Raw genomic sequence first — 18,118 nt, 5'->3', positions numbered from 1 at the left:
AGACTCTTTCAGGTATTACTGGGACTTTATCTGCCGCCTCTGTATGCCACCCGCAGTGTTATTTACTTAACTAGATTCTATGACAATTCCTTTCTTGACTTAGTCCTGCCTGTGCAATCACAGGTCTGATGTGCTAGGTAGGTTTTCTTCTAAACCATTAAAGTAATACATGACTATTTTTTAAATGTTAAAACTGTTTAACTAAAAAGAGTGTCTACGCCCACGTGGCCTTGACTCCCATGCAGAACCCCCAGTGTCTCCCAGGGCGAGGCTGAGGGCCCTGCCAGCAGGGCCTGGGAGCCTGAGCCCCTCTCAGCTGCTCGGGGGGCAGGGCCTGCGGGCAGGGTGGCCTCCACCAGGAGGAAGGCCCAGCAGCACCCCAGACTTATGGACCCCTGAGGCTCCCCTGGGGAAGGAGGATTCCCCTGCATGGGCGGAGAGAAAGGCCCCCCGGGAGGGGGGTTCCTCTGGGGCGCTGTCTGCAGGGCTGGCGGGGTGGTGGAGGGTGGACCTCTCCCCTCCATGCCGCCCCTCCACCCCGGGCCTTTCTTTGCTTGGAGTTTCAGGGGAGGCTGCTCGGTGGGGCCGATGTGCTGGGCCCCCCGCAGAAAGGATTCAGCAGGGGGAGAGCTTTGGGTCCCTCAGGGATTTTGCAAGAGGGGCCTCGAGGAGGTCGCAGTGAGCCGGGGGTCTGCTGTGTGTTAGGGAGTTGCAGACCCGCCCGGGTGGAGTCGGGGTCCGGGCGCACGTGGGTGGGGTGAGGCTGGACGCCGGGCCCTTGAGCAGAGATCACAGCGAGTGATGGGAGGGGGGATGGTGAGAGAAGAGGGGGGATGGTGAGAGAAGCAGACGTGTGAGCTGAGGCACCCCCCGGAGCCACCCACGCCCCTTCTCCTTGGCGACCAGATGCCCTGACTGCTTGTGGCAGGGGCCTGCCCCCCCGGACGCCAGGCCGTGGCCCGAGGTCAGGGGCCACTGCAACCAGATTGGGGTTCCTGGTGTGAGGATGCTGCTGGCGGGGCCCTTGGGAAGCCCGGAGCCGGGAGAGGGAGGATGCTGGCAGCCAAGCTGGGAGCTAGGGCAGCTTCGAGGGCGTGAGGAAGGGGCTGTGGGCCCCGGGAGAGGCTCTGCTCTTCACCCTTCTGGTGCTGGTGGCCCCACCCCTCGTGGTGGTGGGGGGTGAGGCCTAAGGAGCAGAGGGGCGGAGCGGGCCGAGGATGGGGGAGCAGCAGCTCTGTGGGGGCTCCGAGCCCCCGTCCACACTGCTGCTTTGGCCTTGTGCGAGCTGTGTGACCCTCAGCCAGTAACTTACCCTCTCTGTGCACCAGCTTCTGCACCTGTAACCTCTCGGGATGAGCACACTGTGGGCTCCTGACATAGAAGGCAGGGTCCGTCACGGGGCAGTGTCCAAATGAGCCGTTCCTAGAAATACCTGCTGTTTAGTGCCGGGCGCGTCTTCACCTCAAGGAAAAGGAGGCACTGGGCTTGTGTTCTCTGTGCTGACATCCACTTCGCTGTTCACTCATTCATTCATTCCCTCATTCATTCATTCATCACCTCCTAATCAGCACGACTCTGGCCGGGCCCTTGTTCCAGGCTCAGAGAGATGAAGAAAACGCACTAAAGCAGAGAGGGCGTGCGTGGCGTGGCACCATCCTACCGACCATGCCGGTTCTGGAATGGGAGCTCAGGGTCTGACCTTTGGAAGTGATGCTGCCCTGGGCCCTGGGCAGGTGGTCCTCCGCCCGGGGGTCCCTGCCCCCTCAGCCTGGCCCGAGAGGTTGGCGATGGCGCCCTCCGCACTCCTCTCCCATGAAGTCCCTGGACAGCTCCTTTCCAGACCTGGTGGTGTGGGCCTTCGTCCCTGCACCCCTAGCCCCATCCCTGCTGCGTGTGGGAGCAGGGGACCCGGCGGGGGCTGAGAGGGGTCAGAGTCTCCCTCGGGCAGAGGAAAGGAAAGGCAAGACCACACCCCTGAGGCCCTTGGATGCTGGCCTGGGGGCGGCCGGCCTTCAGGGCCCACGCTCACCCCTCGGGCTCTGTCTGCAGCACCCCCCCGGGCCCTCCCCAGCCTGTGCTGTGGGAAGCCCCAGGCCCTCGGCCCTCCTCCTTGGAGCGCTTGTGCTACTGGCCACGGGACTGGACGGGTCGGAGGTGGGCTGGGCGGCATGGGTAGGCCCCGGGCTGCTGCCCACGCTCACAGCCTCTCCCCTCCCCACAGTGCGTCTCCACGACAGCATCTCCGAGGAAGGCTTCCACTACCTGGTCTTCGATCTGTAAGTGCTGGAGCCTGGGGACTTGTGCTCTCGTCTGCTCCCAGCGTTGGGCTGGGCTGGGACCCTTGGTCTCCCCAGCCCCTGCGGGCAGTCCTCCGACTCCCGGGGAGCCTCGCCCCCAGCCGCGTGGGCCAGCCTCCCTTGGCTCTGCTCTTAGCTTGTTGGCTTTGCGCTGGCGCACAGAGTCCCAGGGGGATGGGACTGCCTGGCTGGTCCGCTGCCCCACACAGAAGGGCCTGCTGGAGGCTGGGGCGGAGGGGAGGGAGGGGAGTACCCCTGGAGGAACGGGCCCTCGGTGTTCCTTCCCCTTCCTTCCCCTGGCTGGGGCCCACCGGCTGGTGTGAGCATTTGCGTGTGTGCATGTGTGTGTAAGAGTGCCTCTGGGTTTATAATTGCGTGGATGCGTTTGTGTATGTTGATGAATGGGCACGTGTGTGTGTGATCTGTGGGGGCGTGTACGTGTGTACACGTGCATGTGATTTGTGGAAGGGTGTGTACAAGAGTGCCTTGTGTTATGAGTGCATGTGTGTGTGTGTTTATGAGCGTGCACGTGTAGGTTTCAGTGTGTGCATGTATGAGCGTGATTACATGAACATGTGTATGGGTGTGGTTTATGTGCATGTGTGTATGTGTGGTGTGTGTATGTGTGTGAACATGTGTATGAGTTGGTGTGGACATAGGGTGTGGACATGTACACGTGTGTGCATGTCCATGGGTGCATTGTGCACACACATGTGGCTTGTGGGTGTGCATGTGCACCCACATGTGCGTGTCTGTGTACAGTGCATATGATTTATGGGGTGTACGCATGCATGTGTGTACACATGTGCACATGTGACTTGGAGTGGATACACACGGGCGCGTGTGTGCATGTGTGTGCACGCATGTGCACGCATGTGTGGCGCTAAGCGAGGGCGTCTGGGGCCTCTGCTGCCTCTCACTTCCTGCTGGATTTAGAAGCGGTGATCTCATCCCCTCACTTCCCGACAGCTCTGGCCGAGTGGTGCTATATTTAGCTGTCCGTGAGTCAGCACAGCTCGGGACCCTGGGGTGGGCAGGGCTTGTAGCTTTGGGATGGCTCTGTGTGGCCTCCACGAAGCCCAGCCTGGGGGCTGTGGCCATGGAGACATGTCTCCATGGGAAGCTCCTCCCTCAAACGACAGATGCCTTGGCCATGGGGGCGTGGAGGTCTGAGGAACGAACCCCTGGCCCACGCGGGGTCCTTTGGCCAGGAGAGGCCTGCAGGGGCTGGGCCACGTCTCGGTCCCCCTGTGTCCCACATGACACCACTTCAAGTCACCAGCCAGGTGACCAGGGCCGACCTGTGACACAGCTGCCGCTGCTGGGCTGAGGCTGTGCCCTGACACGTCTGTCCCCTGGCCCCTGTGGAGGTGGCAAGCTTGCTGTCACCCCCGTGGGCCCCCAGACCCACCCAGTTCCACCAGCCTCTTTTCCAGGAAATACAGAGGCCCCCGGGCTGGAGGGTGGCCATGTCCGGGCCCCTGGTGGCCAATAGGTGGGTGGGTATGTGTGATTCAGGAGTGGACAAGGTGGGAGAGAATGGTGTGCGCGTGCGAGTGTGTGTACGTGTGTGCACACTCGTGCATTTGAGTGCGTGCACGCGTGTGAGAGGGTCTTGAATCTGCTGCCCCACACAACAGGCAGGTGTGGGGAGAGGCTCTGAGTGGGGCTGGCGAGAGGAAACTGGCCGGTGTTTTTGGAGAGGGTGACGGGACGGGAGGACCTGGGCCTTGCATATCCTCCCCCCAAACCTCTGTGGCCCCCAGGCCTGTTGAAACTCCCACTCTGCAGCATCCAGGACAGCCCTAGGCCTCAGGCAGCTGTTTGTGGGGGCAGGGAAGGCCTGCGCGGGGGGCCGCTGAGGGAGGGGGAGGACTGGAGGCGTGTAGATGCCCCCCACCCTGCGCACAGCCGTCCTGTGCCACTCTGCATCCCCTCTGCGACTCTGTAGCCCCAGAACTGGGGAGACGTTTCTGGCCTGGGTTGGCCTCACCTTCAGGAAGCCCCAGGCCCTTTGGCAGTTTGGGGGCTCTGTGGATTTGGAGATTGACAGGTTTCCCCACTCCCCATGCCTCAGAATGTCACGTGGCCTTGGGGACCAGGCCTGGGAACAGAGGAAAGGGCTCTCCCAGGCTTCAGCCCAGAACTAGCCATGCTGTCTGGCCGGAGCCTGAGGAAAGGGAGAACACTGGCCTCCAGACCAGACCCTTCCCGGTCAGCTCGAGACGCCAGCCCCCTGCAGCCAACTCCCTGACCTACAGCTCTGGACCACAAGGCCCCAGATGCACAGGCTGGAGCCTCCTGTGGATGCAAGGACCCAGATGGCCTGTCCCCGGCCCCAGGTGGAGCCTCCTGGGGGGGCTCCCTCTGCCCCTGCTACAGCCCCGAGCAATACCTGTGGCCTTGCCCCCTCTGCCCTCTGCTTGGACTCAGGGTCTGCAGGGCCTGACCTGTGAGCTGTGTGTGCAGAGAGAGAAGCAGTGAGTCCCGCTCCCTTGGGCTGGACGTAGAACCTCCCCCGCCCGCTTCACACACACGCGTGTGCACACAGACACATGGGGCTCTGCCCCCTCGGGCGGCCACCTGATCTGAGCCTGAGCCTCCTCAGGTGGCAGAGTGGGACCCTAAAAGCTTGCCCGAGTCCCAGGCTTGTTGGGAGCCTGACAGGATCTGAGGACCAGCATCTAGCCTCGCATGGGAGCTTGCCAGCACCCAATGCATCCTCGTTTTTGTGTTTCTCTGACACTAAGAGAGAGCCCGCCCATGCCGGGGGCACTGTTCGGCAGGGCCCATGCCCGTGGTCGCTGAGTGCTGGGCATAGAATGAAGCCAACCCAAGCCCCAACTTTGAGAACTAATGGGAACTGAGATGCAAATGGAGAGATCACAGTGCATGAGGCCAGCGCAGCTGCAGGTGGAGGGAGGGTGTGGCTGTGGAGGGAGTGTCCCTTGGTGTCCCCACAGGACACAGGAGGGAGACTCTGGACCACACGGGTACAAAAGCCCTAGGTGGAGACTTCCGGTGGACTCAGGGCTCGCCGGGTGGAGTGAAGGGCTTGGGCGGGCCCAGGGGTGGCTCCTGCCTGCTCCCCGTGCATCCGTCCCTCAGCACAGGCTCCGGACGCGCAGGCCCAGCGGCCATGGCGCACGGGCCCAGGGGTGGCTCCTGCCTGCTCCCCGTGCATCCGTCCCTCAGCACAGGCTCCGGACACGCAGGCCCAGCGGCCATAGCTCACGGGCCCAGGGGTGGCTCCTGCCTGCTCCCCGTGCATCCGTCCCTCAGCACAGGCTCCGGACGCACAGGCCCAGCGGTCATGGCTCATGGGCCCAGCCGCTCCGCGGCATGTGGGATCCTCCCGGACCGGGGCACGAACCCGTGTCCCCTGCATCGGCAGGCGGACTCCCAACCACTGCGCCACCAGGGAAGCCCCCTCAGCCCTGCTTTTCACCTTGCTGTCCACGCCCACGTTTCCCAGCCCAGGAGATCTAGTCATTTTGGCAAGCGACACGTGGCAAGAGGGTGTGTGGACAGAGGTCCCACTCTCCTGGACGTGGGGCTTTGAACACCTCGTGACCTCGCCCACCAGGGAGGCCAGAGCCAGGCCCCGTCTCTTCCAGCCCCTGTGCTCTGTGTGGGGGCTGCATCCCTGGCCTTGGGGGGTTTGACAAGGGAAAACCAGATTTCCTCAGGCCTGGAATTAGTCACAGGGCCTGGGTAACAGTGAAGAGACCTGGCTCAGACTCCTGGGCTGCCTGAGCCCAAACTCTGGGAAAGTCCCTGAGATGATCGAGACTCAGTTTTCTGAGCTTAAGGGCACCAGTGTCGTGGAGGGGGCGTGAAGGCTAAAGTGCGAAGTGCTGCCCTGTGTGAGGAAGCGCTTGGTAAGCTGCCAGTCCTGGGTGACGCTGGAGACGGCCGGAGGTGGTGGTGGTGAGGATGGTGGTACTGATGGCTGTGGAGGTGAAGACGGCGGTGGTGACCAGCAGGTGGCGACGGAGGTGACAGGGCGCCCTCTGTGTGCTTCTCCCACAGGGTCACTGGTGGGGAGCTCTTTGAGGACATTGTGGCGAGAGAGTACTACAGCGAGGCCGACGCCAGGTGGGTGCAGAGCCCTCACACCGTCCCGGCCCCTCTCCTCCCGCCTGGCCTTCCCTCTCTAAGCCTGGCTCCTGCCCCTCTGGCGCACCTCTGCTCTCAGGCACGTTGTCCCTGACATGGCCCGGGCCGACAGTCCACTGGGCATAAGTGTCAGGCTGCCCGCCTGGCAGACGCCTGCCCCGTCTCCCCTGGGGTGGGTGGGAACTGGCCCACAGAGGGGCTCTCCTTGGGGTAGCTGGTGGGGGGAGAGCAGACAGAGCATGGTGGTGGGCATCCTGCTGCCCTGCCCTTGGACTTGGTCAGCCCTCATGGTGGTCGAAGGGGACCGACCTTCTCAGAGATACCATCTGCAGTGCAGCTGCTGGGAGATAGCAGGGCCCTTCCCCCCAGAAGGGTAGGCACCCCGTTGACCTGCTCTGGCCCGTGCTGTTGGCCAGATGCCATCCCGACCCGTGACAGGCGTGTCACTCCTGACAGCGCATCTCAGCTTGGAGATGGCTGCGGGCCACCAATCCCGGCCCGCCCAGCCCGGCCCACCCAGCTCCCAAGGACACACACGTTTAAAAGAAAAAGAAAAAAGGCCGACAGGGGCCCTCTCTAGGCGGTGGAGTTATGGATGCTTTTTAATTTTTTAATCTTCTTCGTCTATTTTAAGATTTTTCTTTAATGAATATGTATTCCTTTTCTAATCAAGAAAATGAACGTTATTTTAAAAAGTAGCTTTTTGTGACTTGCTTCTGCACCCCCAGGCAACCTTGCCCGTCGGTGACAGCCTGGGTCCCCGTGAGAATATGTGAGTGGGTCCCTGGTGTCACCCGGGCCCCCACAGAGCTGGGCAGCAGGAGGCTGGGGGCCTGGCGGGCGCTGGCGTGGGGTGCTGGAGCCGGGGTGAGCTGGGACGTCAGGCTGGGGCTGCGGCTCCCGCCCACCGAGGGCGCACGGGCACTGGCTGCTTTTCTGAGGCTCCTTGAGGAGGAAGGGCTTTCATTTTGCACAGCAGCCTGGGAACGACCCGTTCCCTCTGAGAGCAGGAAGACTCCATTTTTATTTCCTACTTACAAGAAAAGTAGAGGGCTTCCTTGGTGGCGCAGTGGTTGAGAGTCCGCCTGCCGAAGCAGGGGTCACGGGTTCGTGCCCCGGTCCGGGAAGATCCCACATGCTGCGGAGCGGCTGGGTCTGTGAGCCATGGCCGCTGAGCCTGCACGTCCGGAGCCTGTGCTCCGCAACAGGAGAGGCCACAGCGGTGAGAGGCCCGCGTACCGCAAAAAAAAAAAAAAAAAAAAAAAAAAGGAAAAAAAGAAAAGTAGAAAGTAGAACAGAGGCGCCTGCTGCTGCTCTGAGATGCTCGGGCGGCGAGAATGTCCCACGTATGTGTGCCTGCCTGCTGGGTGGAGCCAGAGCCCCAGACCCGGCATCCCGACATCTGGCAGGGCAGGACAGGAGAGGAGGTCCCCAGCGGCTGCCCCCAGGTCGGGCCCCAGGGCCCCAGGGGTGGGGGGAGGGGCACATCTGAGGTGACAGCAGAGCCCAGAACCATGAGAATAACGGCCAGGACCCGGCCAGCGTCCGGAATGCTGCTTGGGAACAATTCTGACCACAACAGTGACTTTCTAAGTTGTTCAGAATATGAAAAAAGGCCCCACGAGGAAGACGGTACGATGTAAATGGCAGGTAGAAGGGAGGCAGGACCTCATGACTGGCCAGGCAGCCTCATGTCCTCCAAGGCCGTGGTCTCAGCTGGGAGACCAGGGCGAGAGCAGGGTGAGGAGGGCCCCGGGAGCGGTCCCCAGAGGTCCCTGGAGGGTGGGCTAGCTGGAATGGGCCGCTCTCCAGGCAGGTGGGTGTCCCGTCCGCCTGCAGGCCGCAGAGGCCACTGCCACGTGGGTCCCAGAGATGCTGAATAGGCCCGGGAGACAGGCGAGCAGCGTTGCCGCACTGGCTGTGGGGAGGGGGTGAGCAGACCTGCACCGTTTTCTCTTGGGGGACGTGGTTTGCTTGGCCAGCTCATTTGTGAGCACTGGGGGCTAAGCCAGCACATCTCTCCATCAGGGCGGCCACGAAGCGACCTGAGCAGGGCCTGTGGGATGGGCGGACAGGGGCTGCATCAGAGCTGTAGGGCTGGATTTCAGCCAGCGGGCTGAGTTCTGTGATGCTCAGGGAGAGATGCTGGCTCAGCAGGAGCAGTCACCCCATTTCTGGCGCTGGTTTCGGGCCCTGCATCCCCAAGAGGAGACGCGGGGGAGGGCAGAGGGCACAGCCCACCCCCATCTGAGCTGACGTATCAATCGGTGCTGCGGCCGATGGATCCCTGGGTCCAAGAGACGTTCGGGGAACACGTTCCTACAAGGCTGGGCCTGAGGACACAATCGAGAGGAAAGAACCGACATGTCCCTGTGGTCGTGGAGGCCACAGTCCGGAGCAGAGACGGACGCTGCCCAGACGCCCACACAGAGCGCAGGGCCGCCGCGTGACTGCAGTGGGGACGACGTGGGTACCTCACGCTCGCTCAACACGGAGCAGAGTCCAGAGAGCGTCCTGGGGTTGAGAGCGGAGGCAAGCTCACAAGGGTGGAGGAAGAAGAGCGGCTTGACCCATAGCTCAATACTTGCAGGGCTCTCAGCAGGCCTGAGCTTGGAGCCAGATCATTCCAGGGCTTTCGGGGAGTGGCCAATGGCCCAGGAGATGCCAGCCTGTGGGCTGTGAGGGCTGCTGATGCGCTGGAGGGAGGGGCGGGGTACCACGGGGATGGCAGGGCACACGGCACATGGCTGGGACGGGTGTCCCCGGGGGCAGAACCAGGGTCTGGCTGCAGCGGCACAGGCGGGGGCTGGTCTGCCCCAGGGTCCCCGAGCCCCTGTATCGGGTCGGGTGCTGCAGCGTGTGGGTGGTCCACGGACTGAAGGCTGAGCTCCGTGAGGATGCATTGATGCCCCCAGCATGCCTCTCCAGGGCTCTGGGTTTGCCAGGGAGCCGCAGATTCCCGGGGACTGGGGAAGCCAGAGTCCCCTGCCCTGGGTCCTGGCTCAGTGGCCTCAGCTACAAGTGCTGGGCCTTTATCTGGCCTCTGTCTCCACCCAGCGGCCTGTCCTGACCTCAGAAGAGCTTCCCCGACCTCACGGCTGAGCTCTGCCCACGAGGAGGGAAGCCCCTGAGTGGGTCAGCCTGGGCGGTGGGAGGGGTGCTGAGCCCGTGTCTGCAGTCACGGGAGGGCTGGTGGTGGCTGGGTGTGGGTCTGGGGATGCAAGGATTGGGGTGAGGACCACAAAGGATTGTTCCTGGCAGATGAGGACGTTGTGGGAGGGGCAGGAGTGGGGAGGGAGGCACTGACAGCAGGTCAGGCAGGAGAGCTCAGGGCGTGGGGCAGGGGTGGGCTTTCCAGCCCCTAGAGGCACCTAAGGGCAGGGGGTGATGGGGGACTGTCACCCACAGGTTTGGGCCCGGCTCCTCTTGACCTCTGCAAACCTCAGGAATCCATCATCAGGATTCTGAGGTCTAGGTTTCTGCAGGGGGACCTCAGGTTTACTTTTCTGTGCAGCAGGTGGGCTCCAGATGTGGCCAGAGGTATTTGAGGAAGAGGCCTCGTCCCCTATCCCTTCTCTGAGTTTGCTGTTAGGAAAACAAAGCCCACCCCTCCAGCTGACCTTCAGTCACCCCACAGGGTCCAGCCATGGCAGGAAGGGTCCTGAGGGAATCTCTCTGTGCATCCCTCGTCCCTACCCAGAGGGGCTGTGGCTGAGACCCCAGGGGGTGAGCTATAGGGAGCCTGTGGGCCTCCTGTCTCCCGTGGCTGGTAACGCTGCAGGGCTGCTGTGGGAGCCCAGGGTCTGTGCCTGGCTTTGGGGGCAGCTGGAAACTTTCCAGTCCCCTGGGGCCACCTGTGGGAGGCAGGCTCAGGCCACAGGGGCTGGGGGCATCTAGGTCTGATGTTCAGGGCACGTTGCTGAAGCACAGGTGTTGAAGGGCGCCTGAGGAGAGCTGGGTGTCTCCCTCCAGCCAGTAATACCCCAGAGGGCTCGGGACTTCTCCCGGATCTGGAAGGAAGCCCCTGGCTTGGGGCCCTGGGCTGTGCCAGGCTGCCTCTTCACCAGGAGCGCTTCCGGGACCCCAGGGCTGCTATGGAGCTGAGCTGTCTAGCACGGCAGTCGGCAGCCAGTGTGGATGTTCAAGTTTGTTCAAATGAAATGACTCCTGCTCTAGCACATGAGTGACTGGAGGCTGCAGCATTAGCGCTGCCCCAGAACAGAGGGGGGCCCTAGTGGCCAGGGCGTCACCCACACTGCGGCACTGGCCTGCCCTCGCCCTCTCGCCCTCTCGCCCTCTCACCTCTGCCCTTTCCTTGCCTGGGTTCCCCCATCTCCAGCCTGCCTTGCAGGGTGTGGGCTCAGGCCGGGCCTCCCTCCCGCAGGGCGCCCAGCTCAGGTCCAGGCTTGGCCAGCATGAGCCTGGGGAACAGTGCCCTGGGGCCAGGCATGTCTCCTCTGAGCAGCACTTCCAAGGGCCTGGCCAGAGGGGAAGGCAGGGTGGGGGGCGCAGGGGGCCTGGCCGGGCCTTGTGTTGACCTTTGGGGGTGAGGAAGGAGCCTCAGAGGTCCCCTCCTGGCCAGTGTCTCCTCTCCCATGCGGCAGGCCGCACCTCAATTCCCTGCTTCCCCGCAGCCCCCTGCGGGGACCCCACCCCAGTGCCACTCAGCACCCTGCTCCTGCACCCCCGCCCACTCTTCGGGGGCCACCCGCACTAATGCACCTGCTGTTTGCTGCAGTCACTGCATCCAGCAGATCCTGGAGGCGGTTCTCCATTGCCACCAAATGGGGGTTGTCCACAGGGACCTCAAGGTGAGTCCCCCACCGCGCTCTGTGCCAGGTGTGTGTTGTCTGTAACTGCATGTTGTGTTTAACAGGAGGCTCTGGGCTGGGGCAGTGCAAGCGCCAGGAGACACTGTGTGCGGGGGACGTGTGCACGTGTGTGCGCATGTGTGTCTGCGTGTGAAGGTGCGTGCATGTGAGAATGTGGGTCTGTGTGCACATGCGTATGTGTGTGTGCCTGTGTGGGCACAGATGTATGTGTGCTCACATGCACATGTGTGTATAAATGTGTGGGAGCATTGTGTGCACATGCATGTGCGTTCATGCATGTGTGAGAGAATATGTGTATGTGTGCAGGTGTGCACATCTGTGTGCATGGTGTTTGTGTGTGTGCACACATGCATGTATTTGCACACGTCCCTCCCAACACCTCTAGGCTTCAGGGCTGAGAGGGGACGGTTGTCAAAAATCAGCCTATTAACACGTGTCCACTCGGGGTCTCGCTTTCTGGGCTCCGGTTGAGATTCGGACCTGGCAGGTGGGACACAGGTGATGTGCGTGCAGGTGGGGCTGATGCCTCGGGAGCAGGGGGTGAGGGACCAGCCTGGATGGTCTCTGCAAACTTCCAGCCCTTTCTTCTAGTCTCTGTGGCCCTTGGCTCAGCTCTGGGTAAAGTGACCATAGAGCGTTTAAAACAAGGTTTGTCACCCACAGGGCTCAGTGCGGCGGGAGGGTCTTCAGGAGGAGCTACACCCCATCCTCCTGCCTCCCTCCTCCTCCCTCCCTCCTTTCCCCCTCCCTCCCTCTCCACCCTCCTCCTCCTCTCAATTTCTCCTCCTTTCTTTGATTTTAGCTTTCTTCAAGTCTGGGTTTGGGTCAGTTTCTTCTGTGGGGGGGTGGGGGGACCCCTGGGCCTGTCATCCCTGCTAAGAGACCTGCTGGTGGTGTTTGAGACCAACCTTCCCATGGGTGCTCGGGCTGAATGGGGTCACGCCCTTCCTTGGGCCACCGAGGGGTGTGTGTCTGTGAGCTGATCTTTGTGGGGCTGCTCTTGGAATGTTGTCCTGCCAGGAGCAGGCCCAGGACCTTCTCCTGTGCCCTTCATGTGTTCCCACTCCCTCTCTGCATGTGCCATGTGGTCCCCTGTCCTTTCACGTGCCCACCCAGGCCCGCCGTGTCTACCTGTCCTTGGGTCCCCCTCTGTCGCTGTGTCTTGTCTGAATCGGCCTCATTTGGGGGCCTCTGGGAGGAGGGGCCGCAGGGGAGTGGGCGCGCATCCCCCCTTGACTACGGACCCCGTGATGCATAAGTAACTTTGAGGCCAAAGCACGCAAAAGGAGATGGATGCTCCCCCCAGCCCAGTTGTGCCCTGGGGGCAAACAGAATCCTTGCTGAAAAGAAGAAAAGGGGGCAGGAGTCTGCCAGGTGTCGGGGGAGCAGACTGACCCTCCTCCTCTAGAGAGGCCTCCACCGTCTTGACTGAGACAGCCTCCCAGAAGCAGTGCTGTGGTGGGTGTCCTCTCAGCCAAGGTGTGGAGTGGGGAGAGAGCAGAGGGGGCTGGTGCCATCTCAGGGTGCTGTGAGGGAGCCAGGGTGGAGCCCGGGGCCAGGGCATCACTGCTCGGACCCAGCTGGGTCCCCTGCCTCTCCCCCCGCCCGGCCCCGAGCCTTCTTGTTCAGCTCTTCCCAGGGACCAAGTTCACTTAGCTCCTTCCTGGGGAGGAGTGTTGGTTTGTTTCCTCGGGGTGGGGGTATCTGAGCTGTAGAAGTCAGGTCAAGCCCCCAGCTGCAGTCCCTGACCCCTACGATTTCAGACTTCTTTTTTTAATTTAATTTTTTAAAAATTGAAACATAGTTGATTTACAATGTTGTGTTTATTTCAGACTTCTTGATGTGGGGTGTGTGGAGAGGTTGGGGTCCCCTTGCCCCACGCACATTTGCAAAATCAAGGTGTTCAGAGGCGGGCTTCCCTGGTGGTCCAGTGGTTAAGACTCCGTGCTCCTAATGCAGGGGGCGCAGGTTTGATCCCTGGTCGGGGAAGTTCCACACGGCGTGCGCTGTGGCCAAAAGAGTTGATGGGACGTGCATTAAGAAATAAACTTTAAAAAAGAAAGAAAAGGGGAGTATTAAAAAAAAAAAAGACCAATAATCCAAAAAAAAAAAAAAAAAAAAGATGTTCAGAGGCCTCCAGGCCGTGCTGGGCAGACAGAGCTGGGTGTCCCCAGCGCCCATCACCTGGAGGGACAGCGCCTCATCCAGCCAGCTGTGTGGGCCTGGAGGAACTGGTTTCTGCCGGGTGGGGCTGGCGTGCTTCATCTCTTCCACGTGTGTCGTCCTAACACCCCAGGTGTACAAGCGGTGTTAACTCAGTTTGGTTGGTGGTGTTTGTCTTTCTTGGTGGCACCAAAGTGGCAGTGTGGTCTCAGCGGGCCTTCCCGTCTGGAGGGTGGCCTGGCGAGGGGGCCAAAGGCCCAGAGGCATGAGGAAGTCCAGCGGCTTTGAGCTCTGAGCGCTGACCACTGGGAGGTGGTGAGGCTGGTGGGATAGGCTGGGATGGGAGGGGCCCAGCGCACAGGACACAGTGCACAGGGACCCCCTCGGGCCTTCGGGGCCAAGTGTCCCCAGTCAGGGGGCAGCAGCCTCGGCGCTCCAGTGGGACAGGGATGAATGTCCTTCCAGCTTGAGCAAGGGCGCTGCTCCCCGACTCAGGGAGGTCTGCATGGGCCCTTTCCCACCTGTGGGCACTGGATGGGCGGCAGTCAAGGCAGGCCCCCTCTGCCCAGCATGGGGCTGGTGGGGCTTGGTGGACACATGTCCTGCACTGCCCAGCTCTCGGGGGCCCTCGGTTGTTCCTTCTTGCCCTTTGAGGGTTGCTGTCCTGCCAGAAGCGCCTGAGTGCTGCAGCAGGCCGTTGTCTCTGCAGCCAGCCGCGGTGAAGGGAGGGAAGCCCCTCTGCCGGTGGAGGTCCCGGGCCCCTGCATAGCCTGCCAGGGCCTGTAGGGTGCACTCAGTTTTTGGTCCCAGCACCCTGAGTTCACAAGCTTGCGCTTTGAGAGCCAGCTTCCCTCAGCTCTGGGGCGCCTGTCCCTGCCCCCCGGGAGTGCGGGGCAGGGACAGGCTGCGGGGTGCAGGCCTGGGGGGCCCAGAGCTCTGGGATACGCCCAAGCCAAGGGTGTCAGCTGCGCTGGGGGGAACCCACGTGGTGGCGGGTCAGGCCTGTGTGCCCCTGTCTGCAAAGCACTATTTTGTCCCCCTCCCTCCCGTGACACCCCCGGGTGTAAACCACACGCTCTCGGGCCGGTCACCTTCCCCGCAGCCTGAGAACCTGCTCCTGGCCAGCAAGTGCAAAGGGGCCGCAGTGAAGCTGGCAGACTTCGGCCTGGCTATCGAGGTGCAGGGGGACCAGCAGGCCTGGTTTGGTGAGTAGCCGGCTGGCCGGCCGGGGGCCAGGCTGGGGGCATCAACTGCCCCCGCGGCCCCTCACACGGCCCTTTCCCCTCCCGCTAGGGTTCGCTGGCACGCCAGGCTACCTGTCCCCAGAGGTGCTGCGCAAGGAGGCGTACGGCAAGCCAGTGGACATCTGGGCATGTGGTGAGGCTGGTGTGCAGGGCGGGGTAGGGCCGCAAGGCCACCGTGAGGGACCTGCCGCTGGGCTGACTCACGGGGCTACCCCCGCTAGGAGCGCCCTCTCCACCCAGACTGGAGTCGCTAATGCGATACTGGCTGTTGCTGAGAAGCCCACCGCCCCAGTGCCTGCCCTGCGCTCCGCAGAGCGGTCTGGAGAAGGAGCGGCAGGTGCCCGGGTGGTGGATGGATGCTGGAGGGCTGGAGACCGTGCACGCCACCCTGGTGGGGCCTGTCCTCTGCGCGGTGGAGGGGGCCGGCCTTGGGCCTCTCCTGTGCAGTAGGGTGAGGGTAGAGCAGAGGTGAAGGGGATGTTTATGCCATTCCGCCGTCAGCGTCTCCAAACAGTGACATTTGCTGACGGCTGTGGGGGCCGGTGGGGGGTCCCACTGGACCTTGAGGGTCCCAGTGTCCTCATGGGGCTTGCTGGCTTCGGGCAGTGACCCCCACCCTAGCTGATGCTGAGAAACTGGCTGAGGGTCTCCTAGCTGTCAGGCGGCAGAGCTGGGCATCTGACCCTCACGCCAGGGGTCACACAGCTGACCCCATGCAGCAGCGCCCCACTGGCTTGTGGCCGCGCTGTGGGCTCCATGGGCTGGGGCTGAGCCGCTGGGCGCAGGCAGTGAGGGCGGCAGTGCGAGGCCCCGTGCTTGTGGTTCCCCGCAGGGGTGATCCTGTACATCCTGCTCGTGGGCTACCCGCCCTTCTGGGACGAGGACCAGCACAAGCTGTACCAGCAGATCAAGGCCGGGGCCTACGACGTGAGTGCCGGGGACCCCCACCCCCACCCCTCCCCGTCTGGGAGAGGCAGGCTGGCAGAGGCAGGGAGTGGGGTGATGCCGCCGTTTCCAGATGAGGCCCCCCCTCGGAGAATTCTGTCCCTGCCTGGGAAGGGGGCTTCAGGCTCCCTTGTGCGTGGCTTCCCTTCGTAGTTCCCGTCCCCGGAGTGGGACACAGTCACTCCTGAAGCCAAAAACCTCATCAACCAGATGTTGACCATCAACCCTGCCAAACGCATCACGGCGCACGAGGCGCTGAAGCACCCATGGGTCTGCGTAAGTCGCCCCAGCCTCAGACTCCCCACCCGGCGCGTTGACCCTGGCGCGCTCTCCTCGCATCCAGTGGATCCCCTGGTTTCCCGGGGGCTGCGTGGCCTCTGGCTTTAAGGCTGGTGGGTTTAAAGACCTTAGTCCCTGGGAGACTAAGGAGCTCCGTGGGAAGAGGAGGCCCAGTCCAGGGCATGAGGGGATAGAGTAGCGAGGCGGGTGAGGGACAGGTTGGGGGGCGGACAGGCCATGAGGGGTGACGGGCTGGGGGGTTAGGCAAGCAGCGGGGACAGGTGGCCTCCGGCTGCGGTGGGCGGCCGGCAGCTCTTGGCACAAGGGCCCTGGGGTTGCTGCTGCCCTTAGCCTTGCCCAGAGCCCCCTCTTTTGAGCCCCGCCTTGGGGACAGAGCTGATGCCCCTCAGGGCTCCTTGCAGCGTGTGACCCCCTCCTCCCGCCCCCCTCCCCACAGCAACGCTCCACTGTGGCCTCCATGATGCACAGGCAGGAGACCGTGGAGTGCCTGAAAAAGTTCAATGCCCGGCGGAAGCTCAAGGTGAGACGCCAACCCCAGCGAGTGGCCAGGGTGCCACGCCAGGCACGCAAGCTAACCCACCCAGAGGGGCCGAGGGCCCTGCCCTGGGAGCAGCTGGAGGGGCTCGGGCAGGCCTGTGGGGGTCCCAGTCACCTAGGACGGGCTGCTTGTCAGCGCTGTCCCAGACTAGCCCCCCCGTGGCAACAACACCAGAGGTGCCCAGACGTGGGCCTGGCCCCCAGGTGCACAGCTGGTCCCTCCTCAGCCACCCACGCCGCCCATGAGGCATTCCTGGGGCTCCCTGGGGGGAAAGGCACCCTGTAGTCGGTCATGCTCTCTGAGCGGGAGTGGGCTGAGAAGCTTCTGACCTGGGGCAGGTTTGGTCAGGAGATCAGCCGAGCTCTTCTGCTTGTGTGGGCCGGGGGAGGTCGGGAGGGAGGGCGGGGGGCCCTGGGCAGGTTAGGCCGTTGGGCGCCAGGCCCACCCTCCCTACAGGCTGCTCTGTGCTGAGAGTGAGTGTCCAGGCCTGGCGGCCCCTGGTGTGCACGTGCCTGTCAGGGAAAGGAGGTGCCGTGGGGAGAGGCAGACCCCAGCTACAGCCCCGGCGGTCTTGAAGCCTTTAGGAGCTGGGCTCAGTGGGCAGTTCAGGACCTGGGGTGCGTCCCTGTTTTAATGCTGGACGTGGGTGACATGTCTGGGTGCAGTTGCCTCTCTGCGAGGCCGTGACTCGAGGTCCGGGCGGGGGTCTCCACCTGGCCTCAGCTGTGTGTCTCTCCCCAGGGAGCGATCCTCACCACCATGCTGGCCACGCGGAATTTCTCAGGTGAGTACAGCCTCCTCCAGGAGGTGCAGGCCTGCGGCGGGAAGGCTGGGGAACGGCCCGCCACCAGCTGCCTGCCGTGTCCTCACCCCACTGTCCCCTCCTCTGCTGCTGGCCCGGCCCGACCTTCCTCCCTCTGAGACCCTCGGGCCACAGAGGAGGCCTGGGCTCCGGCCGGGCCCTGCGAGGGCACGTCCCTGAGTGTCGGGTCTGTGTGTGAGCTGCCCGCCGGCCGGGCCGCAGCTCCGTGTGTCTGTCCAGGCGTCGGTCGGCACCTCTGTGGCCTCGCTGTTGTCCTGAATCCTCGGAGCACCCATTCTGTGTGTGGGTTAGGGAGCGGCTAGAGGAGGCTCTGGATACCCTGGCTGGCGGCCGCCCACCCGGGCACCGAGAGTGGGCAGGGCTGGGGGTGTGCGGCCGCTCTGGGGGGCTGTCGGCGACCCTGAGGCCATGGGCCCAGGCAGGTCCAGCGGGGACAGCGTCACGCGAGCGGGGCCGCTGCCCCCTGGCGGTCCTGTGGCTTGTCTGTGGCCTGCGGTGCTGGTGCGGGTGCGTCTGTGGTCCGTCTTCGTTGTCCGTTTACATCAGCGCGCGCCCCATCCTGTTTCTTTTGCTGTGATGCTGTGCTGCCGGGCTGGGGGGGATGCTGTCACACCAATACTAATAGGACGTGTCCTGTCCGCACGCCCAGCCCGGCACCCGGAAGGCCCCGCCGGGGTTTTCCAAGGAGAAAGGAGGCAAATGCTTTTCCACTGTCAATCGGTCTCCATCTTGTTTTCACGCTCCTGTGAAAGGGATTCTGGAACCACCCGTCACCTAAACTTTGACTCTAATCTTCTTCTGCTTCCTTTGTCTCTTCTCTTCCCTCACCTCGCCCACCCCTCGTCTGTGTCCGCCCC

General features: G+C 63.0%; 1 protein-coding gene across 1 annotated transcript in view; it reads left to right on the top strand.

Annotated features, from left to right (window-relative positions):
• The window catches only part of CAMK2B (calcium/calmodulin dependent protein kinase II beta), a 91,698-nt gene that overhangs the window by 55,836 nt on the left and 17,744 nt on the right, over positions 1 to 18,118 (top strand). Inside the window, exons 4-12 of the mRNA XM_060107903.1 lie at positions 2,222 to 2,276; positions 6,330 to 6,395; positions 11,155 to 11,227; positions 14,514 to 14,616; positions 14,705 to 14,788; positions 15,488 to 15,582; positions 15,754 to 15,876; positions 16,337 to 16,420; positions 17,180 to 17,222. Coding sequence (XP_059963886.1) covers positions 2,222 to 2,276; positions 6,330 to 6,395; positions 11,155 to 11,227; positions 14,514 to 14,616; positions 14,705 to 14,788; positions 15,488 to 15,582; positions 15,754 to 15,876; positions 16,337 to 16,420; positions 17,180 to 17,222 — 726 coding nt within the window. The remainder of the gene's footprint in view (positions 1 to 2,221; positions 2,277 to 6,329; positions 6,396 to 11,154; positions 11,228 to 14,513; positions 14,617 to 14,704; positions 14,789 to 15,487; positions 15,583 to 15,753; positions 15,877 to 16,336; positions 16,421 to 17,179; positions 17,223 to 18,118) is intronic.

Source organism: Mesoplodon densirostris, chromosome 9, assembly GCF_025265405.1.
Source record: "Mesoplodon densirostris isolate mMesDen1 chromosome 9, mMesDen1 primary haplotype, whole genome shotgun sequence".
NCBI classification, from domain to species: domain Eukaryota; kingdom Metazoa; phylum Chordata; class Mammalia; order Artiodactyla; family Ziphiidae; genus Mesoplodon; species Mesoplodon densirostris.
The sequence above is the reverse complement of the archived record's forward strand: the minus strand, read 5'-3'. Positions and strand labels throughout refer to the sequence as shown.